The sequence below is a fragment of the Amaranthus tricolor genome, chromosome 11, assembly GCF_026212465.1.
Source record: "Amaranthus tricolor cultivar Red isolate AtriRed21 chromosome 11, ASM2621246v1, whole genome shotgun sequence".
Lineage (NCBI taxonomy): Eukaryota > Viridiplantae > Streptophyta > Magnoliopsida > Caryophyllales > Amaranthaceae > Amaranthus > Amaranthus tricolor.
In genome coordinates this window covers 26,243,926-26,264,387 of record NC_080057.1, presented here as the reverse complement: position 1 = coordinate 26,264,387, position 20,462 = coordinate 26,243,926, and the positions used below count along the sequence as shown (strand labels likewise).

The window sequence follows — 20,462 nt, the reverse complement described above, 5'->3', positions numbered from 1 at the left end:
ACAAGTCATCCCATACATCTTTCAAATCAATTTTCACCTTTGCTTGTTGTTCCTATATTGTCTAATGTCTACTCTTAACACTTTTCTCATTAATTCTTGGCTTACCACATCTTTGGAATAGAATGTTTTGCTTTGTTGGCTTTCTATAATGAGATCAAATACATATAATAAGACTTTAATTCCGTCGTTTTATTCAAATTGTTATATTTATAAATTATTTATATTGATTTGTTCTATTGAGTTTGCATCATATGACTCAAAAAACTCTTACGTATTGTAATAAAATAATCTCAATAAGAAAGATAATATCTAAAAGTAGCAAACACCGTACTTTTTAAAATCATAATAGATACTTCATGCATTTATGAAACAATTAATTAGATACGCGTCTATTCTTTTTAACTTATATTTAATTGATTTTATTTTTATTCGATTAAGATTAATTGACCACAACATTAGCAATATTATTGTTATAATTCAATATACTCCTAATACATTAGTTTTAATTAACTATAATCTTGTCCTTAACTATAATATTAGTACAAGACCTTATTGTCACGTTATGGGTATCTCTCATGGATTATAATAATGTGTAGAAAAATTGCAATTACTCTCTATATTTCTGCGTTTTGCTATATTTTTTTTGCAATATTTTTATTTTTAGACACGATATAAACTTTTTTAATAATTCTTATTCACATATTTAATTTATCTTTTCACTTTATCTATACGTTTCTCTCACTTTTTTTATAAAATATCATTTTTTTTTCGTTTTTCTTAATATTACAACATGTACTTGTACCAAATGTTGTGGGACAGAGGGAATATTAATAGGAGAGCTTATAACATTTAAGGTGAGAGAGATTGTTAGATTATATTAAAATTAGGCAAGATTTATGAATCACAAAAATAAGATTTATTAAGATCTTGGTTTTGATTTTGCAGTTAGTGCATAGTTGCATCATGATATATTTGTATAGTTTTTGGTCGTTGAAATTTATGAACAACAATCTAATCCTTTTTGTACCAATTATTTAAAATTTATGTACAGTTGTCATATTGCTAACAACAAATAATCTATCCAAGAATAAAAGAAAAACTAGATAAAAAAAAAATTAGGGATTAATTAATTTAGTTATTAGCTACCCACTTTGAGTAGCTAGTTTGTAGAAGATTTGATATTATTAGTAGTAAATACATGGCAAATCCAATATATTCGAGAATCTAGGCTATAATTTTGGATAAAGGACAATGTATTCATCAAACAAGTTTAAGAAGACTTTTGGAATTGGATTGGATGGTTCTTGGTAAAGACTAGAAAGGAAGTATAATATTATTGGGTGTTTGATAACTTACTATTTTAGTCGATTTTGATTTTTTGATTGACTTTTAATTCAAGTTAAAAGACTAATAATTACAGGGATGTTTGGTAAGTGAATTTTAGATTGACGTTTGATTTTTAATTTATTGGTTGGTCAAAAAGCCTAAAAAATTATTTTTAAAATGGCTTTTCAATTATCTCAAAACTGAGTCTTAAAGCCAAAAAGAAATTTTTTGTATTGTTAGATTTTTGATTTTTCAATGATTTTTTGCTTGTTGGCCATTTTTTCCTCTAATAAACGGTCAATAAATGATGCCTAATTTTATGAAACATCTCCCTAATATAATTGACTTATCCAGCTAGGTTAAAAGTCAACAAAAATAACAACATTTTCAGTTGGCAAATTAATCAACAACCAACAGCTATTAGCCATTGGGCAAACACCCCAATAGTAGTTTATTTTTTCATTTGCTTTTGGCTTTTGGTCTATATTTTCTCTAATAAACATCCAACAATTATCAAATAATTTTAACCAAATATCTCCTTAACAGTTGACTTTAACAACTGACTTATATTAGTCAACAATTCTAGCTAAGATGCAACATTATTTGCCAAAAAAAGCCCTACTTAAAAAAATCCAAAGTATTTGTAAGAATGATTGTGTTTTATAAAATTATTTATCCGGAATAAACTTGCTTAAATACTTTTTTCAATATAATTATCATTTTACAATTGACAAAGTATGTAACTAAATTTCGAAGGACTAGAGAATTGAACTAGACGAAACATTGTATTAGGCCAACTTAAAATGGGCCTGACCATGTGAATTTTTATTGGGCGGCTATGAGAAGGAAATTTGGGCCTTTACTTTTGCACACAAGTAGCCCATCGTTCCACATAATCTATGCGCGTGTTCTTGCTCATTTGTTTTTACGGCAAGTTTTTGTATGAGACGGTCTCACCGTGAGACATTTTTATACTTGGGTTAAACAGCTCTGTAATAGAAACTTTTTTAGCTTATGGGCTTTTTGTTTTGAGTTCGTCTCACCGTGAGACAGTCTCATACAAGACGTATTTTTTTTTTATTAGTAGGTTAGTTTTAAGTGTGCGCAATTTTTTCAGACATAATCTTTATTAAGATCGTCTCATTGTGAGACGATTTAATATGAGCTAACACAAATTTTATCAGCTAGTCTTTTGAGAGGTTGTCTCTTTGAGAGACATATCTCAAGCCCAATCCCTACGTACCTTATTCTTAATGCCTACTTACATTATCCTTAATGCTTACTTACCGTATCCTTATTTTCAATATCTTAAATTTCTACTTACATCTTTTTTAATATCTAAATGATTTTAAAAATATATAATAGGTCAGCCTAATTAGAAAAGGTCTCTCAAAAAGATGATTTCTCATAAGAATTTGTGATATTTTATTCCTTTTTAGACTCTGATATTTTAGGCATGATGATGATAAAGTGAATAAATTTGTAGTTGAATGCTGATGAATGAATTGAATAAGTTTGTGTTAGATTAGCATTATAAGCTTGGAATATCAGTTGTTGATTAATTGTAAAGTAATTGATATAAGAAGTGCTTGGTAAATGACTGATAGCTAAAAAATATAGCCGATTTAATTGAGTGATTTGATTATCTAATTTTTTCAACTACTTTGACCAGTTGATTTTTATACATGCTTAGCAAACCCTTGCTGTAGATGATTCATTGACATTAAAGAATTGATAATCCAACCATCTATTTATGTCAAAATAAGCTAAAATTATATATATGTCATTTTACCAAACACCTCCATAAAATACACATAAGCGCTACCACCAAAATAAGCAATTGACTAGTAGTCCTTACTAGCAGTCATTTGTCAATATCCAATCATTGTTAAAGTTAGTTGTATAATTCAACTAAATCAATCAATAATCAATAGTCATTAATCGTTGCCACACATCCTAAAGTTAGGTTCAAACTCATACGATGACGAAGTGATGTATGGATGAAAAAAAGAATAATATAGATCATATTTTTAATAAAAATAGAACAAATTTAGTAAAATATACTATAAAAATGAGACAAATTTTGTGTTAGAAAGCAATTGGATTTGTCAAACAAGTAGAATCTAGTTTAAAATTGTGTTAAAATCATTATATGTAACCATAAATCACAATTATACATGTTTGTAATCATATATTTTCAACATAGATAAATTACATGTCAAACGATCTATGCTCAACTTTCTTATACAAGTTTTTCTTGCTATTTAAAAAAAAAATACAACTTTTCTAAATATTTACATGTATCTAAATGACTCGATGAATATAATTAAAAAAAATCTCTAAAACGGTTTGGTCTCATTCAAATTGAGACGTTAAACAATCTGGTACAACTTTAAAAAATTTTACACATACATTATAGCTTGATCTGATTTAGGTATCAAACCGTATCGAACCATAGTGTTCACCCATATAAGTATGTAACAATTTGATGGGTTTAATGATAATTTGGAAGGGTTTAAACCCTATCTTGAATTTTAGTGATTTGGGCTTCTTAACTGGGCCTCATCTAGAAAATCCTCTGTGTATGCATTGAGTATGGGCCTCGTTGGGTTTCATTTGGACCAGTTTGGACTTTGTACTGTGGGCCTCTTCTTAGAACACAGAAGGAAATGAGTTTGGAAGTGGGGGTGCTGATGGTGCTGGTTGCTCTTCCCTTGGTGGTGGTGGCCAACTTTGGTTGGGGTGACTTGGCGAGGATTTCGGCTTGCGTTGTCGTAGGGGCCATAGGAAGCTTGAGCCACTAGACGAGGGTGGTGGGCTGCCTCTCGGTCTTTGATTCTGAGATCATAAAAATACATAGTCGATAAAAATCAGTAAAATTCAAATAAACTAAAAACAGTTCGTATCGTATGAGATGGACGCATATAATTAGCTAATGGTTCTAACCGATCATTTTAGAGTTAGTCTCACCATAGGACCGTCTCTTTTAAGAATTTGTGAACTTAAAAAATGTCTAGATTGTGATACTATCGACTAATTAAATGCCATTATCAGTACTAAATCCATTAAAACGGAGGGCTTAAGTAGCCATTGATATAAGTACCTGAGAGCCACCTCCCTTAAGCTTTGAAGATTGATTAGCAACATATTGAATGACATTGAAAAATGCAGAAGAACCCAACTCTGTCCAGTTTTGGTAGTAGTAAATGGCTAAATCCCATATCCTCAACCTCAATTCCTTCAGATTCTTGTCAATGTCTGTCTCATGTTTCGACACGAATGGCCTCAACATACTTTCATACACATAAGAAGTTCCCTACATTACAAGTCGTAGATTAATACTCTTTCCGTCCTAATGAATGTATGACTAACAATAACATATATACGAGTAAATTTTCAAATTTATAAGGACAGACAAAATATTATTTTAAGTTTGTAACTGACAAAGAAAATAGTAGTTTACCCTTGTTTGTGGATACCAAAGGTAAATGATAAAAGCCAACTTGAACTCTCCATAAAGTGGAACCCTTTTGCCAAAAATATATCAAAAGATTAAGTGTAATTTACATAAAAAAAAAAAGGTAAATTGATGAATAAATTTATTGAATGTAACATATAACATGATTCATGTACAATGAGACTTTTACTCACCATGAAATGAATATATCTCCAAACCTCTCACCAACTGAAAGTACAGCAATAATGATCCTACATAAACAGAAGAAAAAGGCATTAGAAAACAGTTAGGTTGTCATCAAGAATTAAGTTTACTAGCTTGTATTTATACAAGCTTAAGTACAACAAATCAAACTTCACAATCCCATGTAGTTACCTGTCAAAATTTGATCTGACTGTAATCCAAAAAGTTTGACTCATAGCCCGAAAACAATATGACTCTAAAATACCGGAACAAACTAGATCAAACTTGACCGTTTAACTATTTTGTAGTTTTGTCAACTTTTTCAGTTTCATGTCATTATTTTCAGTTTTGTTAACCTTTTCAATTTCATATTATCATTTTTAGTCAGGACCTACAATATTTTACTCACTCATCATATTTTGGGTGAATATTTCTTTGTTGTAGTCCTAAAGTCAGTATATTTGTCAATCCAAACTTGATCCAAACCCAATCCTCAAGTAATCCAACCTAAAATCCACTTGTCAAACCAGTTCGACTAGTCTACTTATAATTACTATCTTAAAAGAAAATATATATTCAATTTTACTATTAATCTTAAATAGATGTTTAGTTTGACGGGAAATGAAAACTGTTAAACTAAAAAAAAATGAAAACTAATAGATGGTAGGGATAAAAGAGCGAAAGAAAAGTAATTTCCTTTCAATTTATAACAACGATAAATACAACCAGAAAGACTATATTTTTCACTTTTACTTCTTCATTGTAATTCTTTATCGAACCAAAAAAAAATGAAAAATAGAACTTAAGAGAGATTTTAATTTTTGAATTATATTCACATTATTAAAAAAAAGAATAACAAGCTCTATCTATACAAAAAAATAACTGGAAGGAAAAACTAACTTTCCTAGAAATAGTCTAATCCTAAAAATAAGCTAATCATAAAAATATCCTAATAACCTTCCTTAATAATAGGAAGTAATTAGTAAAACCTCAATATTAACCGTTATTTTCTACACTCCCTCTCAAGTTGAGTGGTAGGTTTTGAACACCTAACTTGCAAAAGTGTCTCTTCAAATAATTCTTACTGCTTTCGTAAGAATGTCCACAATGTGGTTCTTGGATGTAACAGATGGAAGACTAATAACTTTCTTTTCAAGTTTCTCTTTTATGAAGTGGGGATCTACTTCTACATGTTTTGTACGATCATGTTGAACTGGGTTCTCTGAAATCCTAATTGTTAGTTTGAGAAAAACCAAGTTCATCTAACAACTTTCGAAGCCATAAAATTTCAGTTACCCCTTTGGCAATACCTCTGAATTCTGCTTCAGCACTAGACAAAGCTACAACCTTTTGTTTCTTACTTTTCCAGGTCACCAGATTACCTCCAACAAAAGTAAAATATTCGTATCTCCTGCCCAATCGGCATCAGTATAGGCTAATAAATCAAGATTACTATTCTTTTTAAAAAAAATACCTCGGCCACACGTTCCTTTGAGATATCTAACCATCCTCATGACAGCTTCAAGATGATCAGTTTGAGGAAAATGCATAAATCTACTTACAATTCCTACCGTGTATGCTATATCTGGTCTGGTATGAGAAAGATATATAAGTTTTCCAACTAGTCCCTGATATTGCTCTTTATTAGCCAACTTAGCTCCCTCAACAATCTGTAAACCATGATTAGCTACTTTGGGAGTTTCTGCTGGCTTGCAATCAATCATCCTTGTACTAGCGAGTAGATCAAGAATATATTTCTTTTGGTTTATGAATATTCCAAGCTTCGATCAAAGAACCTCACTTCCAAGGTAGTCTTTCAGATTTCTAAGATCTTTCATTTCAAACTCTTTAAATATTTTACCCTTTAACTTTGCTATCTCTTCCAAATCATCTCTTGTTATTATCATATCATCAACATATATTATTAGACATGTAATTTTCCTTTCACGTGTCTTCAAGATTAAAGTATGGTCTGTATTAATTTGTCTATACCCAAATCTCCTCATAGCAAGAGTGAATCTCACAAAACATGCTTTTGGAGATTGTTTTAATCCATATAAGGCCTTCTTAAGTTTACACCCTTCCCCCTTCTTAAAATTGTGAGTGAATCTGGGAGGAGCTTCCATATAGATTTCTTCCTCAATTTCTCCATGAAGGAAAGCATTTTTAACATCAAACTAATAGAGAGGCCAATCTAGATTAGCAGCAATTGAAAATAAAACTCGAATTGTATCAATTTTAGCAACAAGTGAAAAAGTCTCAGAGTAATCAATCCCATAGGTTTGTGTGTACCCCTTTGGTACAAGCCGGGCCTTATATCTTTCAAATGTACCATCAGCGTGGCGTTTAATAGTAAAGACCCATTTGCATCCAACTGCTTTTTTGTCACTCGAAATGATGCACTTTTTCCGTGTGTTATTCTTCCATAAGGCATTATATCTTTCAAATGTACCATCAGCGTGGCGTTTAATAGTAAAGACCCATTTGCATCCAACTGCTTTTTTGTCACTCGAAATGATGCACTTTTTCCATGTGTTATTCTTTCATAAGGCATTAATTTCCTCCTCCATTGCTATCTTCCATTCTTTACTCTTTAAAGCTTCATCAACATTTTGAGGAATATTTTCAGAACAAACTGCAATATGAAAAGAGACAGCCTTCTTTGATAATTTACTCTCAACAATGTACTAATAGGATACTTAGATCTTCTAGAATCAAATTCTAGATTATATCTCATTGGTGGAATTCCTCTTGTACTTCTAGGAGGTAATACATATGTATTAGTTGAAAATTACTGTTTTCTAGCTTCTTTTTTGAAATTAAGCCTAACCTAAATCGGTTAATGTCGTGCTTGGTGTAGATGTACCACTCATGATTATTCTTTGAATAATCTCCCTTCTAATTTGTGCATAAGCCACCTCTACGGATGGTAAAGGATCTTGATTAAGAATGTCTCGTTTTTCTTTGTCAAGATTCTTATTAATACCAGCCAAGAATTGATATAAACGGTTTTGTTGCACCAACACATTAGATGTAGTCCTATCCTTATCACAAGTCATTGGATTTAGGATCCTTCTATCTATCTCCTTCCAGATCAAAATTATTTTTTCATAAAAAACTTCAATGGAATCTTTCCCTTATTTTATAGTTGTAGCTTTGACTATTAAATCAAAGATCTGAAGACCATCTCTTCCACTGCTATATAAGGCCTCTATGCCTTTCCATAAATCTTTAGTTGTTGTATTATCCAGAAATTGATTTACAAGACCCGAATGAATATTTTCAATAATCCAAGAAAATACCAAAGAATCTTTTTGTATCCACTTGGTATACTCCGGATCAGTTATGGAAAGAGGATCGACAATGATATGACTGAGTCGTCCTCTTCCATTAATGGCCAAATACATCAATTTTGACCATTTCATATAATTTTGGTTGTTAAGTTTTTTGGTAAGTATCACGTTCTGACTAGAGGATTCATTGGAATTTTGATTTGGTTTGTTTAATTGTTATAAGATTTGCAACAGTTGATCCATTGGATTTGATTGTTGGTTTTCTTGATTGTCTCCAGAACTATTTTCTGCACTCATTTTTGGTATGTGATGAAACTATGGTCTGGGTTTTTGAATTTTCTTTATCAATTTTGAACTATAGGCTCTAATACCATAAAAAATAGAACTTAAGAGAGATTTTAATTTTTAAACTATATTCACATTACTAAGAAAAAGAATAACAAGTTCTATCTATACAAAAAATAACTGGAAGGAAAAACTAACTTTCCTAAAATAGTCTAATCCTAAAATAACTTAAACCTAAAAATGACCTAATAATCTTCCTTAATAATAGGAAGTAATTAGTAAAACCTAAATATTAACCGTTATTTTCTACAAAGGAAACTAAGGATTATTTTTCGAAACCAAAAACTCCTTATTCCACTTTTTATAGTATTTAGTAATTAAACAAATTCACTAATCCTTATATCTTTAAATACAAAAATTACTTTTCATAAAGTCTTACAAATATTATTTATCAATATTGGAGACAAATGAACTCTATCTTTTTCCAAAAAGAATTCTTCAACATAAAGTCTATCCATAAAAAACGAGGTAGGTATAAAATTCCTCAAAAAAGTTGGCACATAATGCCTAGAAATAGATCTATTTAGGAAATAATTTTAAGTTTAAGTATGAGTTGTCCAAAGGCAGTTGACCTCCTCAACCACCTAGAAGTTTTGGGTACCCAACTAAAACACCCAAACTCCACTCAAATGATCACCATAAACAATCTCCCACATTCCCCTACTCTCCCTCCTTCCTTATTATGTACTCTACCCACTAAATTAATTAAAGCTTATGATTAATTATTATTATTATTATTATTATTATTATTATTATTATTATATCTATTTTAATGAAGTCATAAATTATTTTTTAATTTCATATTAGACTCATTTATACGAAAATGATTTATCAAAGACTTGGTATAAAAATTAAACTAGTAATTAAAGACTTTATCTTCATCTTTATGATATAAATTCGATTCTCACTATTTAGTGATTAGATAAATTTTTTCTCTTATCAATTATCCCTATCTCATGAAAAACATATTAATGTATTATATGAGTTGTAGTACTCTCATTAATACATGTTAAAATGCACCTTATAATTTGGACAAATCATTAAACTAAAGTTTGTCTCCCAAATTCTAAACCCATATTTTATAATGAATCATGATAACTACTATACATATTACATATTAAGCATCCAAGGAACAAATGAGAGAATCTCATCATCATCATTATTATTATTATTATTATTATTATAAAGTACAAATTATATTCTCTTCCATGCCAAAAACTAAGATGATCAAAACTAATAAGTACAACTATTATTTTAAAATATAATATAGAATAAATTCTAAATAACACAAAAAATACTTCATTAAAATCAATCAATTAATACGTTCACCATCTAAAAAACATAAACCTAACACAAATTCTATATAAATATATTTTATTTAAAATTTGTTTTTCATAATATTCTCAACAAAATCAACAATATAAAACGGAATGGAATAATAATCAAAATATTCCAAAAAAACATAGAAATAAAAACGTACCAATATTGACACCAAAATCGTAGTTCTTCAATGCTAACTCTGTTTCTTTCCAATGTCTTGAAACACTCAAATGCTGGGTATGCAAACCCCAATATCATACTAAATCATCCAAAAAATCCCAAATATTTCAATTTAATTATTCAAAAATCTCAGAATTTAATCAATTTAACATCAAAAAATTAATCATAACCTTTGAAAATAAAGAACAAATTTGAGAAATAATAAAAAATACTTACAAAAGTCCTCTGCTGATGAACTCTCCCAACATTTTCAATAATCAAAATAATGAAACAACCCTAAACGGTTACGTTACGAAATCAAATACTATATCTACAAATTAAAAATAATTAATAATTGTATTATGGGTTTAATTTAATAAGAGGAAAACAGAGGAAATTAGAAATGGGTTTGATTAACTAAAATTTAGAAAAAAAACCAACAAAATTATGAAAATGGATTAAGGAAGAAATTACGTTTTGGGGGATTTATATAGGAGAAGAAATGGTGGAGATTGGAAGAAGTCAAAACATGTAAAAATAAACATCCAGAAGAAAACAAGAAAGCAGAGGTCAAATGGATTATAATAAATTGAATTGGTTATAAGAAATTTCAAAGAAAGTGAAAATTGAAGAATGATGAATTAATGAGTGTGTATATTTTTGAATTTTAAGAGAGAAAATTGGTCAAGAAAATGGTTAAATAAGAGAAACTTGGAAGGGGAGGAAACTGAAGATTATAGGGCAAGGGTGTATATTTTATGCTTGTACAAGAAAGAGAGAAAAGGATAGGAAAGTGAGGAAGGATTAAGAATTTGGAAAACATATTTATAATAATCTAAGTTTTTATTGTTTTCTTATAAAAATTTTAATTTTTAATTAATCATGAATAATAGAATCATTTATCTAGAAATATTGTTCTTTAGATGATGACTGATTTTTGCAGATTGATTACTAAATATAAAACAAAAATAAATTAAAAAATCAAAATTATTAAAAATTAAAATTTTAAATAAAAATAAACTTACGATGATTTTTTTTATATTTTTTTGTATTTTTCAATTTTTAATGATTTTAATTTTGTATTATTTTTATGTAAAATGAGTTGTTGTATAGTAAAGTGGTTATAATGATACATTTTTAACCAGCACCCGTAACATTTGGAAGTTTAATTAAAAGTTGAGATTTTTGTAGATTATTTTGGGTATTTTTTTCTTATAATTTAAATTGGATAATTGGATCTTATTTTAATTGGACAACAAATACTCCCTCCGTTCTTTTTTGATCTTTCACTTTGGATTTTTCACACATATTAAGGAAGATAGAATCTTTGGGTTGTAGTGGGTATTATTTTAATTAAATAGTGGTGTGAAGTAATAATTGTATTGGAAGTATGAGGTTGTAGTGGGTATTATTTTAATTAAATAGTATGAGAGAGAAAATAATTATAAATAAAAGAAAAGGGGTACTTAAAAAAAGGGGGTTTTAAGGGGTAAAAATGGGATAAAAACTTTCTAAGTATTTTAAAGTGGAAGAACTTTTAAAAATACCCGTTATAGTGATGTGGAAAATCAAAAAAGAACGGATAGAGTTATATATAGAGTAATGTGGGAGTATCAATTTTATAAAAAAACTTGAATCTGAATCTCATTTTTTAAAAATATTGAGTATATATAGAGTAAGTTGAGGAAAATAGAATGCTACATGAGAATGAATATTCAACGCCTTACTAGAGAAATTGTTACTTGCTTGGGATATTTTTTTAGTATTATTAACAAATTGTGATTTTAATATTTATATTAAAAACATTAATTTTTTTCAAAAAATGTTTTTTTTTCCAAACATTAATTTTTTGAATTTTTTTTTTCCAAACATTAATTTTTTGAATTTTTTTTTTCCAAATCAAAAATAATACTCAACACAAGAATTGTGGGATGATGATTATGATGTGCATAAAAGTAGAGCACTCGTGAAAAAACAAAGTAAGAGGCTTTTACTTGCGGGGGATGCCTGCGGAATGCACTCTACTCGTGAAGTATTTTAGATTATTCCCTTTTCTGTATTATTTTTATATTCGAAAATTGATCAATTATTTTCTTCTCATTATCTATCTCTTAATTTAATCCATATATCTTAACTATCTTTTAATACAGGGGCCTGATCATATGTCAAACAAAACTCGAGTTTGAGGATGCCCTTCGATCACGACCTCCTCTTGATAAAGGTATTGATCTGCCCTTTTTTTACCCTCCTCATACCCTACCTTGGGTGGAACTCATTAGAATGATAATGTCTATTTTTCTTTAAAACTCCTAATTTTCTCTTTAATACTAATTTAAGAGGACGGACATTATATGTGATTAAAATTTAATTGAAGATAAATATTAGTAAGTGAGAATCGAATAAATTTTTTCTTAAAAAGGGATACTTTCTGCTCAAAGTGGTAGAGTTTTATGAATTTTGTTTAGATACTGAAAGTGGACAGTTGGGCGTATATTCAGTTATCAACTCTCTCGTTGGCGGTTATTCTTTTGCTTTTTTTGGCGCTTGCCCACATTCCCCATATCCTTCTTGAGTTCTTGTAACACATCTCACGTTACAATTCTAATCATCGGATATCCACCATCATACCCATTTTAATTCAAATCAATTACACATCAAATTATGTTTTGATTTGTTTTTTTGTTGTATATATGTTAGTAACATAAGCAGTATTTATCAATCAGATTAATTTGTTTATTTTTTCGGTAATTAATAAGTTAAAATATAGGTATAAGAGATCATATTTGAATCGTTTTAATCCAAAATTTATTAAATTTATTAGTTTAAATAATATTTTGATTTGTGTGATGGTACAAAATAGAAAAACAGAGAAAAGTATAACATTTCCTACATCAGATATTTAGAATTATGTAAGTAAAATAGTTGATTTTTAAATTCACTATTTATTTATTCCTTATAACTCATCACGTTTGCCTGTTTAATTGTTAAATAGTATAGGGAATGTTATAAAGTTTGGTGTAAATAATCTTATTTCCTGACAGTGAAAATAAGTTAGGTTCAACAAAACACTGTTAAGTTCTAACGTAAATTTCACAAAGATAAATTTACTTTAAAATATCTTCACTAACAACACATGACATTAATTAACAAATTAAATGAAACACTTGAATTCAACAAAAAATAAATTTGGCAAAACCTAGTTGCGAGGGGTGGGCAAGTGTTCATATCAAATAAAAATTCATAACATTGATGAGTTGTTATTGTAACTTGTAAGAGACCCTTTTTTAGTGAGATGACCTTAAAATAAAAAGCTCATATAATGAAAATTTGTAATAATTAAGCTATTTAACTTATATTTAAATTACATCTTACAATAAAATTGTCTCATATAAAAATTTGATCGAGTGTTTTCATCAGTAAAACAGTTAAGCATGTTGAGAGTAGTCAGATTTATGCAAGTTGGTGCATGAAGCAAAACAAAACATTGTTATGTTTTTGGTGAACTCTTGAACCACTATGTTGGTAGTAGTTGACTCTTAGGTTACTTATATCTCAATGACTCAATTTGATTAAAGTTACTTTAAATATTTACCTTCATTATCTTCTTATAATTAAGTAGTTACGATCGAGATATTAATCATTTATTAATCAATGACTTTAATTCAAATTTGTACATGAGAAACTATTAAATTATAAGTAAATGATCATCATTTCGATCTTTACCTCTATAACAATTTCATTCAAAAATTTATATATATATATATATATATATACATACATATATATATATATATATATATATATATATATATATATATATATATATATATATATATATATATATATATATATATATATATATATATATATATATATATATATATATATATATATATATATATATATATATATATATATATATATACTTTCAATTTGTATATAGAAATTATTAAACCATAATTTTACCTAGTCTTCTAAAAGTAGAAAAAGCTACTCCCAATGCAAAGTGGAGGATCGACATCGGGGTCGAATTCGAATCCTCATCGTTATTTAAAAGAAATGGATAATTTGTTAATTAATTTAATGGTTGAGATTGCTTATAGAGGAAAATGAAAATATTTTTAATGGAGAAAAAGTAATTAAGAGGATTCAAGCCTGACACTCTTATATTGGAAATATACTTGAAAGAATACAAATTCCAAAAAATGAAATTACAAACTTATATTCTATCGCATAAAGATTTGGTATACAAAAGTCTTCGGAATCACAATACCTAAGCCGAGGCGTAATATCTTACTTTTTTATTCATAGTATTTGAGCAACAATTTTGTAAATATGCTAATGAAATATAACATTTTACATACATTATATAAACACATATATTATGATATTAGGAAAGAAAAATGATTAAGTATATTATATTTTGGAGCTATGATTTAAGAGTTTGTAAGAAACTTAAAATATAAGTTTATCATCATCATATGCGGTGTATGTTTATGGGGCAACTTCAGATAAAAAATTCACTCTTTATTTATTAAATTGAAGTGTTGAACCAATGTCAAGAATCAACACAACGTCTTGAAACAACAAACCTTTTGAAGCAATACAACCTTTTGGAATAACACATCTTCTTGTACCATTTAATGATACATCATAATACTCTAAATATCCAATAGGCACGCACATTATCGATCATAAATTATATTTTATATTGGATTTTTTAAGAAAATTATAAAAAATATTTAATTATTATAATTTATTTTGAGTATCCCGTAGTTAAAAATTTAAAGTTTGATATAGTCGCTTCATTTCATATTTTTTATAATATTTAACTGAAAAAATTTCTCAATTTTGATCATAGTATTACAATCAATATGTAACGGGTGAATTACTAATTAAGCTACTAATTGGTTAGCATTAGCTGCTTTTTGACACCTACTAGTAGTGCTCAAAGTTTGATAAAGTTGATTTAGTTTTTGTCATATAAAATGTAAATATATAAGTAGTATGATGTCAAAAATCCACTAATGCAACCTTGCGTCACGTTAAATTAGCTACTAAGTGCTAGTTGCTACTATGTTATAATAAAAATAAATAATAAAAAATGATCAACCATAAAGTTAAAGATAATGACATGCATGTATTTGATAATTGATTAGGATTAATTATATAAATAACATGAAAAGAATACATTTGTAAAATATACAAGTTGCGTGCTTGATACACTTTTATAGTCGTATACCTTGACTTTGCTTCAAAGCTAATCAATCCATTTAATTTTAATATTTACCATAAACTAATTCATTTTGGATTAAATTGGTATATTGGAAGGTGTAAAAAAAAAAGTGCAACTAAAATAGGGATGCAGGCGGGGCGGGGATGGGTCCCGATTTGATGGGTCATGGGGCGGGTACGGGTATAAAATTCATACCCACCGCAGAGATGGAGATGGAGATGGGTTTTAGGTGATACCCGCCCTATTCCCGCCTCGCCCCCCCTCAAATGACATGCATTTTTGTTTTAGATATGTATTTTTGTTTTAGGGGATGGGGATAGTGATGAGATTATTCTGGATTGATTTACTTTGGATAATTTTGAGTTGATGTTGAAATACTTTTGTTTTAAACATGTATTTTTATTTGAGACTTTGGTTATGTGTTTGTTTGAGACTTTGGATATGTAATTGTTTGAGACTTTGGATGGGTGGTGGGGCGGGGATGGTTTTAGGTACAAACCTATCGAGGGATATTGCATTAACAGATGGGGATGGGAATTCCAATATTCCCATCCCCATCCCGCCCCGTTTGCATCCCTAAACTAAAATAGAATGGAGGAAGCAGTATATATGATGGACAAGATTTTAAACCAAGAAGATGGAAAAAGTTTAGCATGAATACCATTTTTTATAGTGTCAAGAAATCAACTCAAATAAAAGTTTAAGTTGATGGTTGAGACCCCAAGATACGTTATATACTATAAAACGACCCTCACACTAAAGCCCTCCTCATACCTGACGCTGAATATTCCACTTTAAATGAGGGTTGGATGAGATTCGAACCCATGATCTCTTGTTTCACTAGTTTTTGATACCATATTAAGGAACCAACTCAAACAAAAGATTTAGCTAACGATTAAGGCCCCAAAATATATTATATACTAGAAAAAGGGGTGTCTTTGCTAAAGTTTAGTTGTGGAATGCTGTGTGGGTTCTGTTTGATATGAGGGACTGTTTGGGTCAAAATTTCAGGGCCCACTGTATGCCTGGACTTCAATTGCAAGCCTTAGTTCTGGATGGATTGGGCGTGAAGGTCCACTTGTTTATTAACTTCCCCGAACAGGATACTTGACTAACAATGATTTTCTTTACGCAAATTCTTACGTGGTCTCACCGTGAAATGCGGTCCCACCACGAGATATTTACGTTTTTTATATATGAGTTGAAAAGTCCAATTTATACAATCAATCATTAGTATATAAGCTCTTTTTTTCAGGCTGTCTTATTGAGTGACAGTCTCTCATAAAAATAGCTCTTTTCTTTATATTTTTAGTAAATGATCTCATTTGCCTTGGTTTTTGCAAAGAATAAACTTGTAGCAAATAATGTGGGACAAATGGACTTATTCAAAACAGATCTGACGATTCGATATTTATCCAACTTTGTAACAGAACTCAACTTCCTCTGTTCCAATTTACTTGTGACGTTTGCTTTTTTATGCAGTCCAATGTACTAATTAAATCCTTAATATCTTTAATTATATATAATAAAACATTCTAAGAATTTGATATTAATAACCTTTGTAATTAGACAAATCAAACAAGATTTCACTTGATTATGTTTTAACTTATAGATTAAAAACTCATCACAAATTAAAAGTGTTAAATGAATAGTGTCATTTTTCTAATAGTGCAACTAATTTGGAATGGAGGAAGTATATAATATATTATTGAGGAACATAAATACAAAAAAATTTTGAGTGGAGGGATTCTTTCCCCGTATCTTTTTTAATGGGTATAGATTGTCGTCTTTCATTTCATTTCAGACTCTAATATCCTGATTATTATTTCTATAAACGTGATACACTGGATACGATGATGATGAATACGAAAAAATATATATATTCTCCCTGGCATTTTACATAGGTACATATTAAAATATATTATCCATCCCCTTTTAGTTTTGTCATCATGCATTTTTCACAAGATTTTCTATTCATATACTATTACTTTTCATTCTTTTTAAATTTGTTAATTAGCTATCTAATCAATATAGTATAGCAGATCATTTGAAGGGTCGAAAAAGTACTACTATATAAGTGTAAGGAAAATAAAATGACATGAATACATAGGTAAGCAAAAATGTGTTTATATTTGTTAGGAGACTAAAATAATATTTGAATTTTGAATTATATTTTGATGAAGTGGAAATATATATAAACGTAAATTAAAGAAAATGGTGAAAAATGAGAAATAATTATTATGATAAACTAGAATAAGTAGAATAAACGCTAATGAGAATTGTAGAAGACAGGACGAATACTTATCCATCACATAGAAAACTATAACATTTTTAATTTTTTAGAATTTTTTTCAGGTGAATGTAGCAATTTTTATTAAAAAAAATAATTTTTTTTTAAAGGCTTGGTTGTTTTCTTTCTCTTATACATCCACATGTCATCCTAGATTTATGACTCCCATGCCCACACATGCACACAAATTATACCTACTTATATACTAATACTAATTTTAGAGTACTTCTACCTTTCCTCCCTTTTATATCCTATAGTCAAATCCACTCTTCTAAAAAATCTCCAATATACCCAACTTCACCCTCTCTCTAAATTTCTCAATCTCTCTCTAAATTTCTCTCTCTAGAATGTCCACTTCCAAAAGAAAGGTTATTCTCAACACAATCTCAATAAACTTAGGTTGTAGTTGTAGGAGGCCAAAACTTTCATCAATTTTCAACCCTAAACCAAAATCTAAAACACCCAAATACCAAAAATACCATAATAACTATTCTTACTCTAATTATTCCTCTACTTCAAGCACTACAACTACTACTACTACTTATAATGAGTATGGTTATAACTCTAGAAACTCCACTTTCTCACCTTATATGGATACTACAACTTCCTCTTCTTCTTACTCTAACCCATGTTCATCAATGGTGGATGGGTTCGGTCGGGCCGGGCCTAAATCTATTGCTATTGAGAAGGATTCAAGTGACCCATATGTGGATTTTAGGCAATCTATGCTTCAAATGATTGTGGAGAATGAGATTTATACTAAGGATGATCTTAAGCAACTTCTCAATTGTTTCTTGCAGTTGAATTCTCCTTCTCTTCATGGGATTATTATTAGGGTTTTTACTGAGATTTGGAATACTTTTTTCTTCTCTAGAAGAGCTGAATTTGCTCCCCCTAGGTCTTATGTTCGACCTAAATCGTATGAAATTTAGGCGAACAAGAGTAAGCTACATACATCGGATGTAAGGCTAAAGTAGTGTGACCCAGAGAGGTGGTTTGATTTTGAGTTAATTTTACTGAATTTTTAGGTCTAAATTAGTAAAATTTAGGCCCATAAGAGTAAAATTGCTTACATCTCTACCGGTATAGTAGGTGAAATCTAGAGTGGTAGTTTGGTTTTGAATTTTTTAGATTTTATTTTAAGGTAAGATTGTGTACATTTAACATAAGGTTACGGTTAGATTGATCTGATAATATAATAGTTTTTTTTTTGATTTCTTTGATTTTGCTATATATTAATGCAAATCGAAGTTAGAAATTTTATTGAATTTTAGTTTGATCATAGTGCTTTTTTCCCTTCTTTTTTGAGGCAAAAAAAGAACTTTGACTTGGTTGTATTTGTAAGTCATAATCATGTGATGTGATTAGCAATCGTAAAAAGGGCATTATTATTTATTGCCACCCTTTTTATTTTATCGCCACTCCTCCTAATGAAATTACGAATTTGTCCATGATCTTTAAAAATTTACAAATTTACCATTGAGTTAATAACTTTTCATTTTTATTTTTTTTTTAAATTTTTTTAATTATTTTTATTTATATTATTATTGTTATTATTATTATCATAGTTATTATTATTATTATTATTATTATTATTATTACTACGGTTATTATTATTATTATAACGGTTATTATTATTACGGTTATTAATAGTAATAATAATAATACTAATAATAATAATAATAATAATAAAATTAATAATAATAATAAAAAAAAAAATTAAAAAAAAAAATACCAGTCGCACAAAACGTGCGACTGCTTTGTGCGACTGTCAGTCGCACGTTTTGTGCGACTAGTTTTTTTTTTAATTTTTTTTTGTTATTATTATTTTTATTATTAATTTTATTATTATTATTATTATTATTATTATTATTGTTATTATTATTATTATTATTATTATTATTATTATTAGTATTATTATTATTATTATTATTAACCGTAATAATAATAACCGTTATAATAATAATAATAACCGTAATAATAATAATAATAATAATAATAATAATAATAATAATAATAATAATAATAATATAAATAAAAATAATTAAAAAAAATTAAAAAAAAATGAAAATGAAAAGTTATTAACTCAATGGCAAATTTGTAAATTTTTAAAAATCAGGGGCAAATTCGTAATTTCATTAGAAAGGGGTGGCGATAAAATGAAAAGGGTGGCGACAAATAAGAATCGAGTTGTAAAAATGGTTTACCATTTGGTGGAATGGTTTTTTTGATTCCCTAATGTAATTGGTTATGAAGTTTATCTTATTTTAGTACTAGTACTATTTTTATTTGTTAGCTAGAATATTGTGCCTAAATTCTCTTTTCCATGTAGCATTTTTGTCATTTTTTTTACTTCAAGATTTTGAACAATTTTAAACAAATTTTAATATAGAATTTGGGATTTGTGGCTTTCCTTTTTGAGGTGTATGATAGACACTAGGATTCACGCTTTGTCTTCTACTTATCTTTTTAATCTCATTTTCTAACTCATATTACTCATTTTATTTTCTAATATATTTTAAAATTTACGCTATTAATTGATGTTTTAATTTCTCTATATTTTAATGCATCCAACTTAATTTTGGTACTATTTTCATAATAATAAATTTTTATAAATTTTAATAATGATTCAAATAATGCATAATTCATTTTCTTACAACATAATACTATTAAGTTAGTTAATTAAGGTTAATTTCATTAAATTCAATGAAACACATCTAGAATCTTATTATACCTAGCTTTAATCTTTCAACTTTTATTCTTTTGTTAAGTCTATGTTTAATTTGTTACATATATGTGTCATTGATTTTTGTACATTGCGAAAATCAAAGTGAAAATTTTTTATACTTTATA

At 28.3% G+C, this 20,462-nt stretch overlaps 2 protein-coding genes across 2 annotated transcripts; one reads left to right on the top strand and one right to left on the bottom strand.

The window, feature by feature from the left end:
- Window positions 1–3,460: 3,460 nt before the first annotated feature.
- Window positions 3,461–10,867, bottom strand: LOC130827789 (putative HVA22-like protein g). The gene is made up of 6 exons (XM_057693641.1): window positions 10,321–10,867; window positions 10,085–10,183; window positions 4,978–5,034; window positions 4,790–4,853; window positions 4,430–4,642; window positions 3,461–4,164 (listed from the first exon to the last, which is right to left on the bottom strand). Exons 1-6 carry the CDS (start codon window positions 10,350–10,352, stop codon window positions 3,979–3,981), a joined length of 651 nt encoding a protein of 216 aa, XP_057549624.1. The 5' UTR covers window positions 10,353–10,867; the 3' UTR covers window positions 3,461–3,978.
- A 6,998-nt stretch (window positions 10,868–17,865) lies between these two features.
- On the top strand, window positions 17,866–18,659 carry LOC130827788 (transcription repressor OFP6-like). The gene has a single exon (XM_057693639.1). It carries the CDS (start codon window positions 17,957–17,959, stop codon window positions 18,539–18,541), a length of 585 nt encoding a protein of 194 aa, XP_057549622.1. The 5' UTR covers window positions 17,866–17,956; the 3' UTR covers window positions 18,542–18,659.
- Window positions 18,660–20,462: the final 1,803 nt, after the last annotated feature.

Coding starts and splice junctions, on each gene's coding strand:
- LOC130827789 (XM_057693641.1), bottom strand. CDS start 10,352: ATGTTGGGAGAGTTCATCAGCAGAGGACTTTT. Junction 4,854..4,977: donor GGAGATATATTCATTTCATG/GTGAGTAAAAGT, acceptor TTTTGGCAAAAG/GGTTCCACTTTATGGAGAGT. Junction 4,643..4,789: donor TTTGGTATCCACAAACAAGG/GTAAACTACTAT, acceptor CTTGTAATGTAG/GGAACTTCTTATGTGTATGA.
- LOC130827788 (XM_057693639.1), top strand. CDS start 17,957: ATGTCCACTTCCAAAAGAAAGGTTATTCTCAACACAATCTCAATAAAC.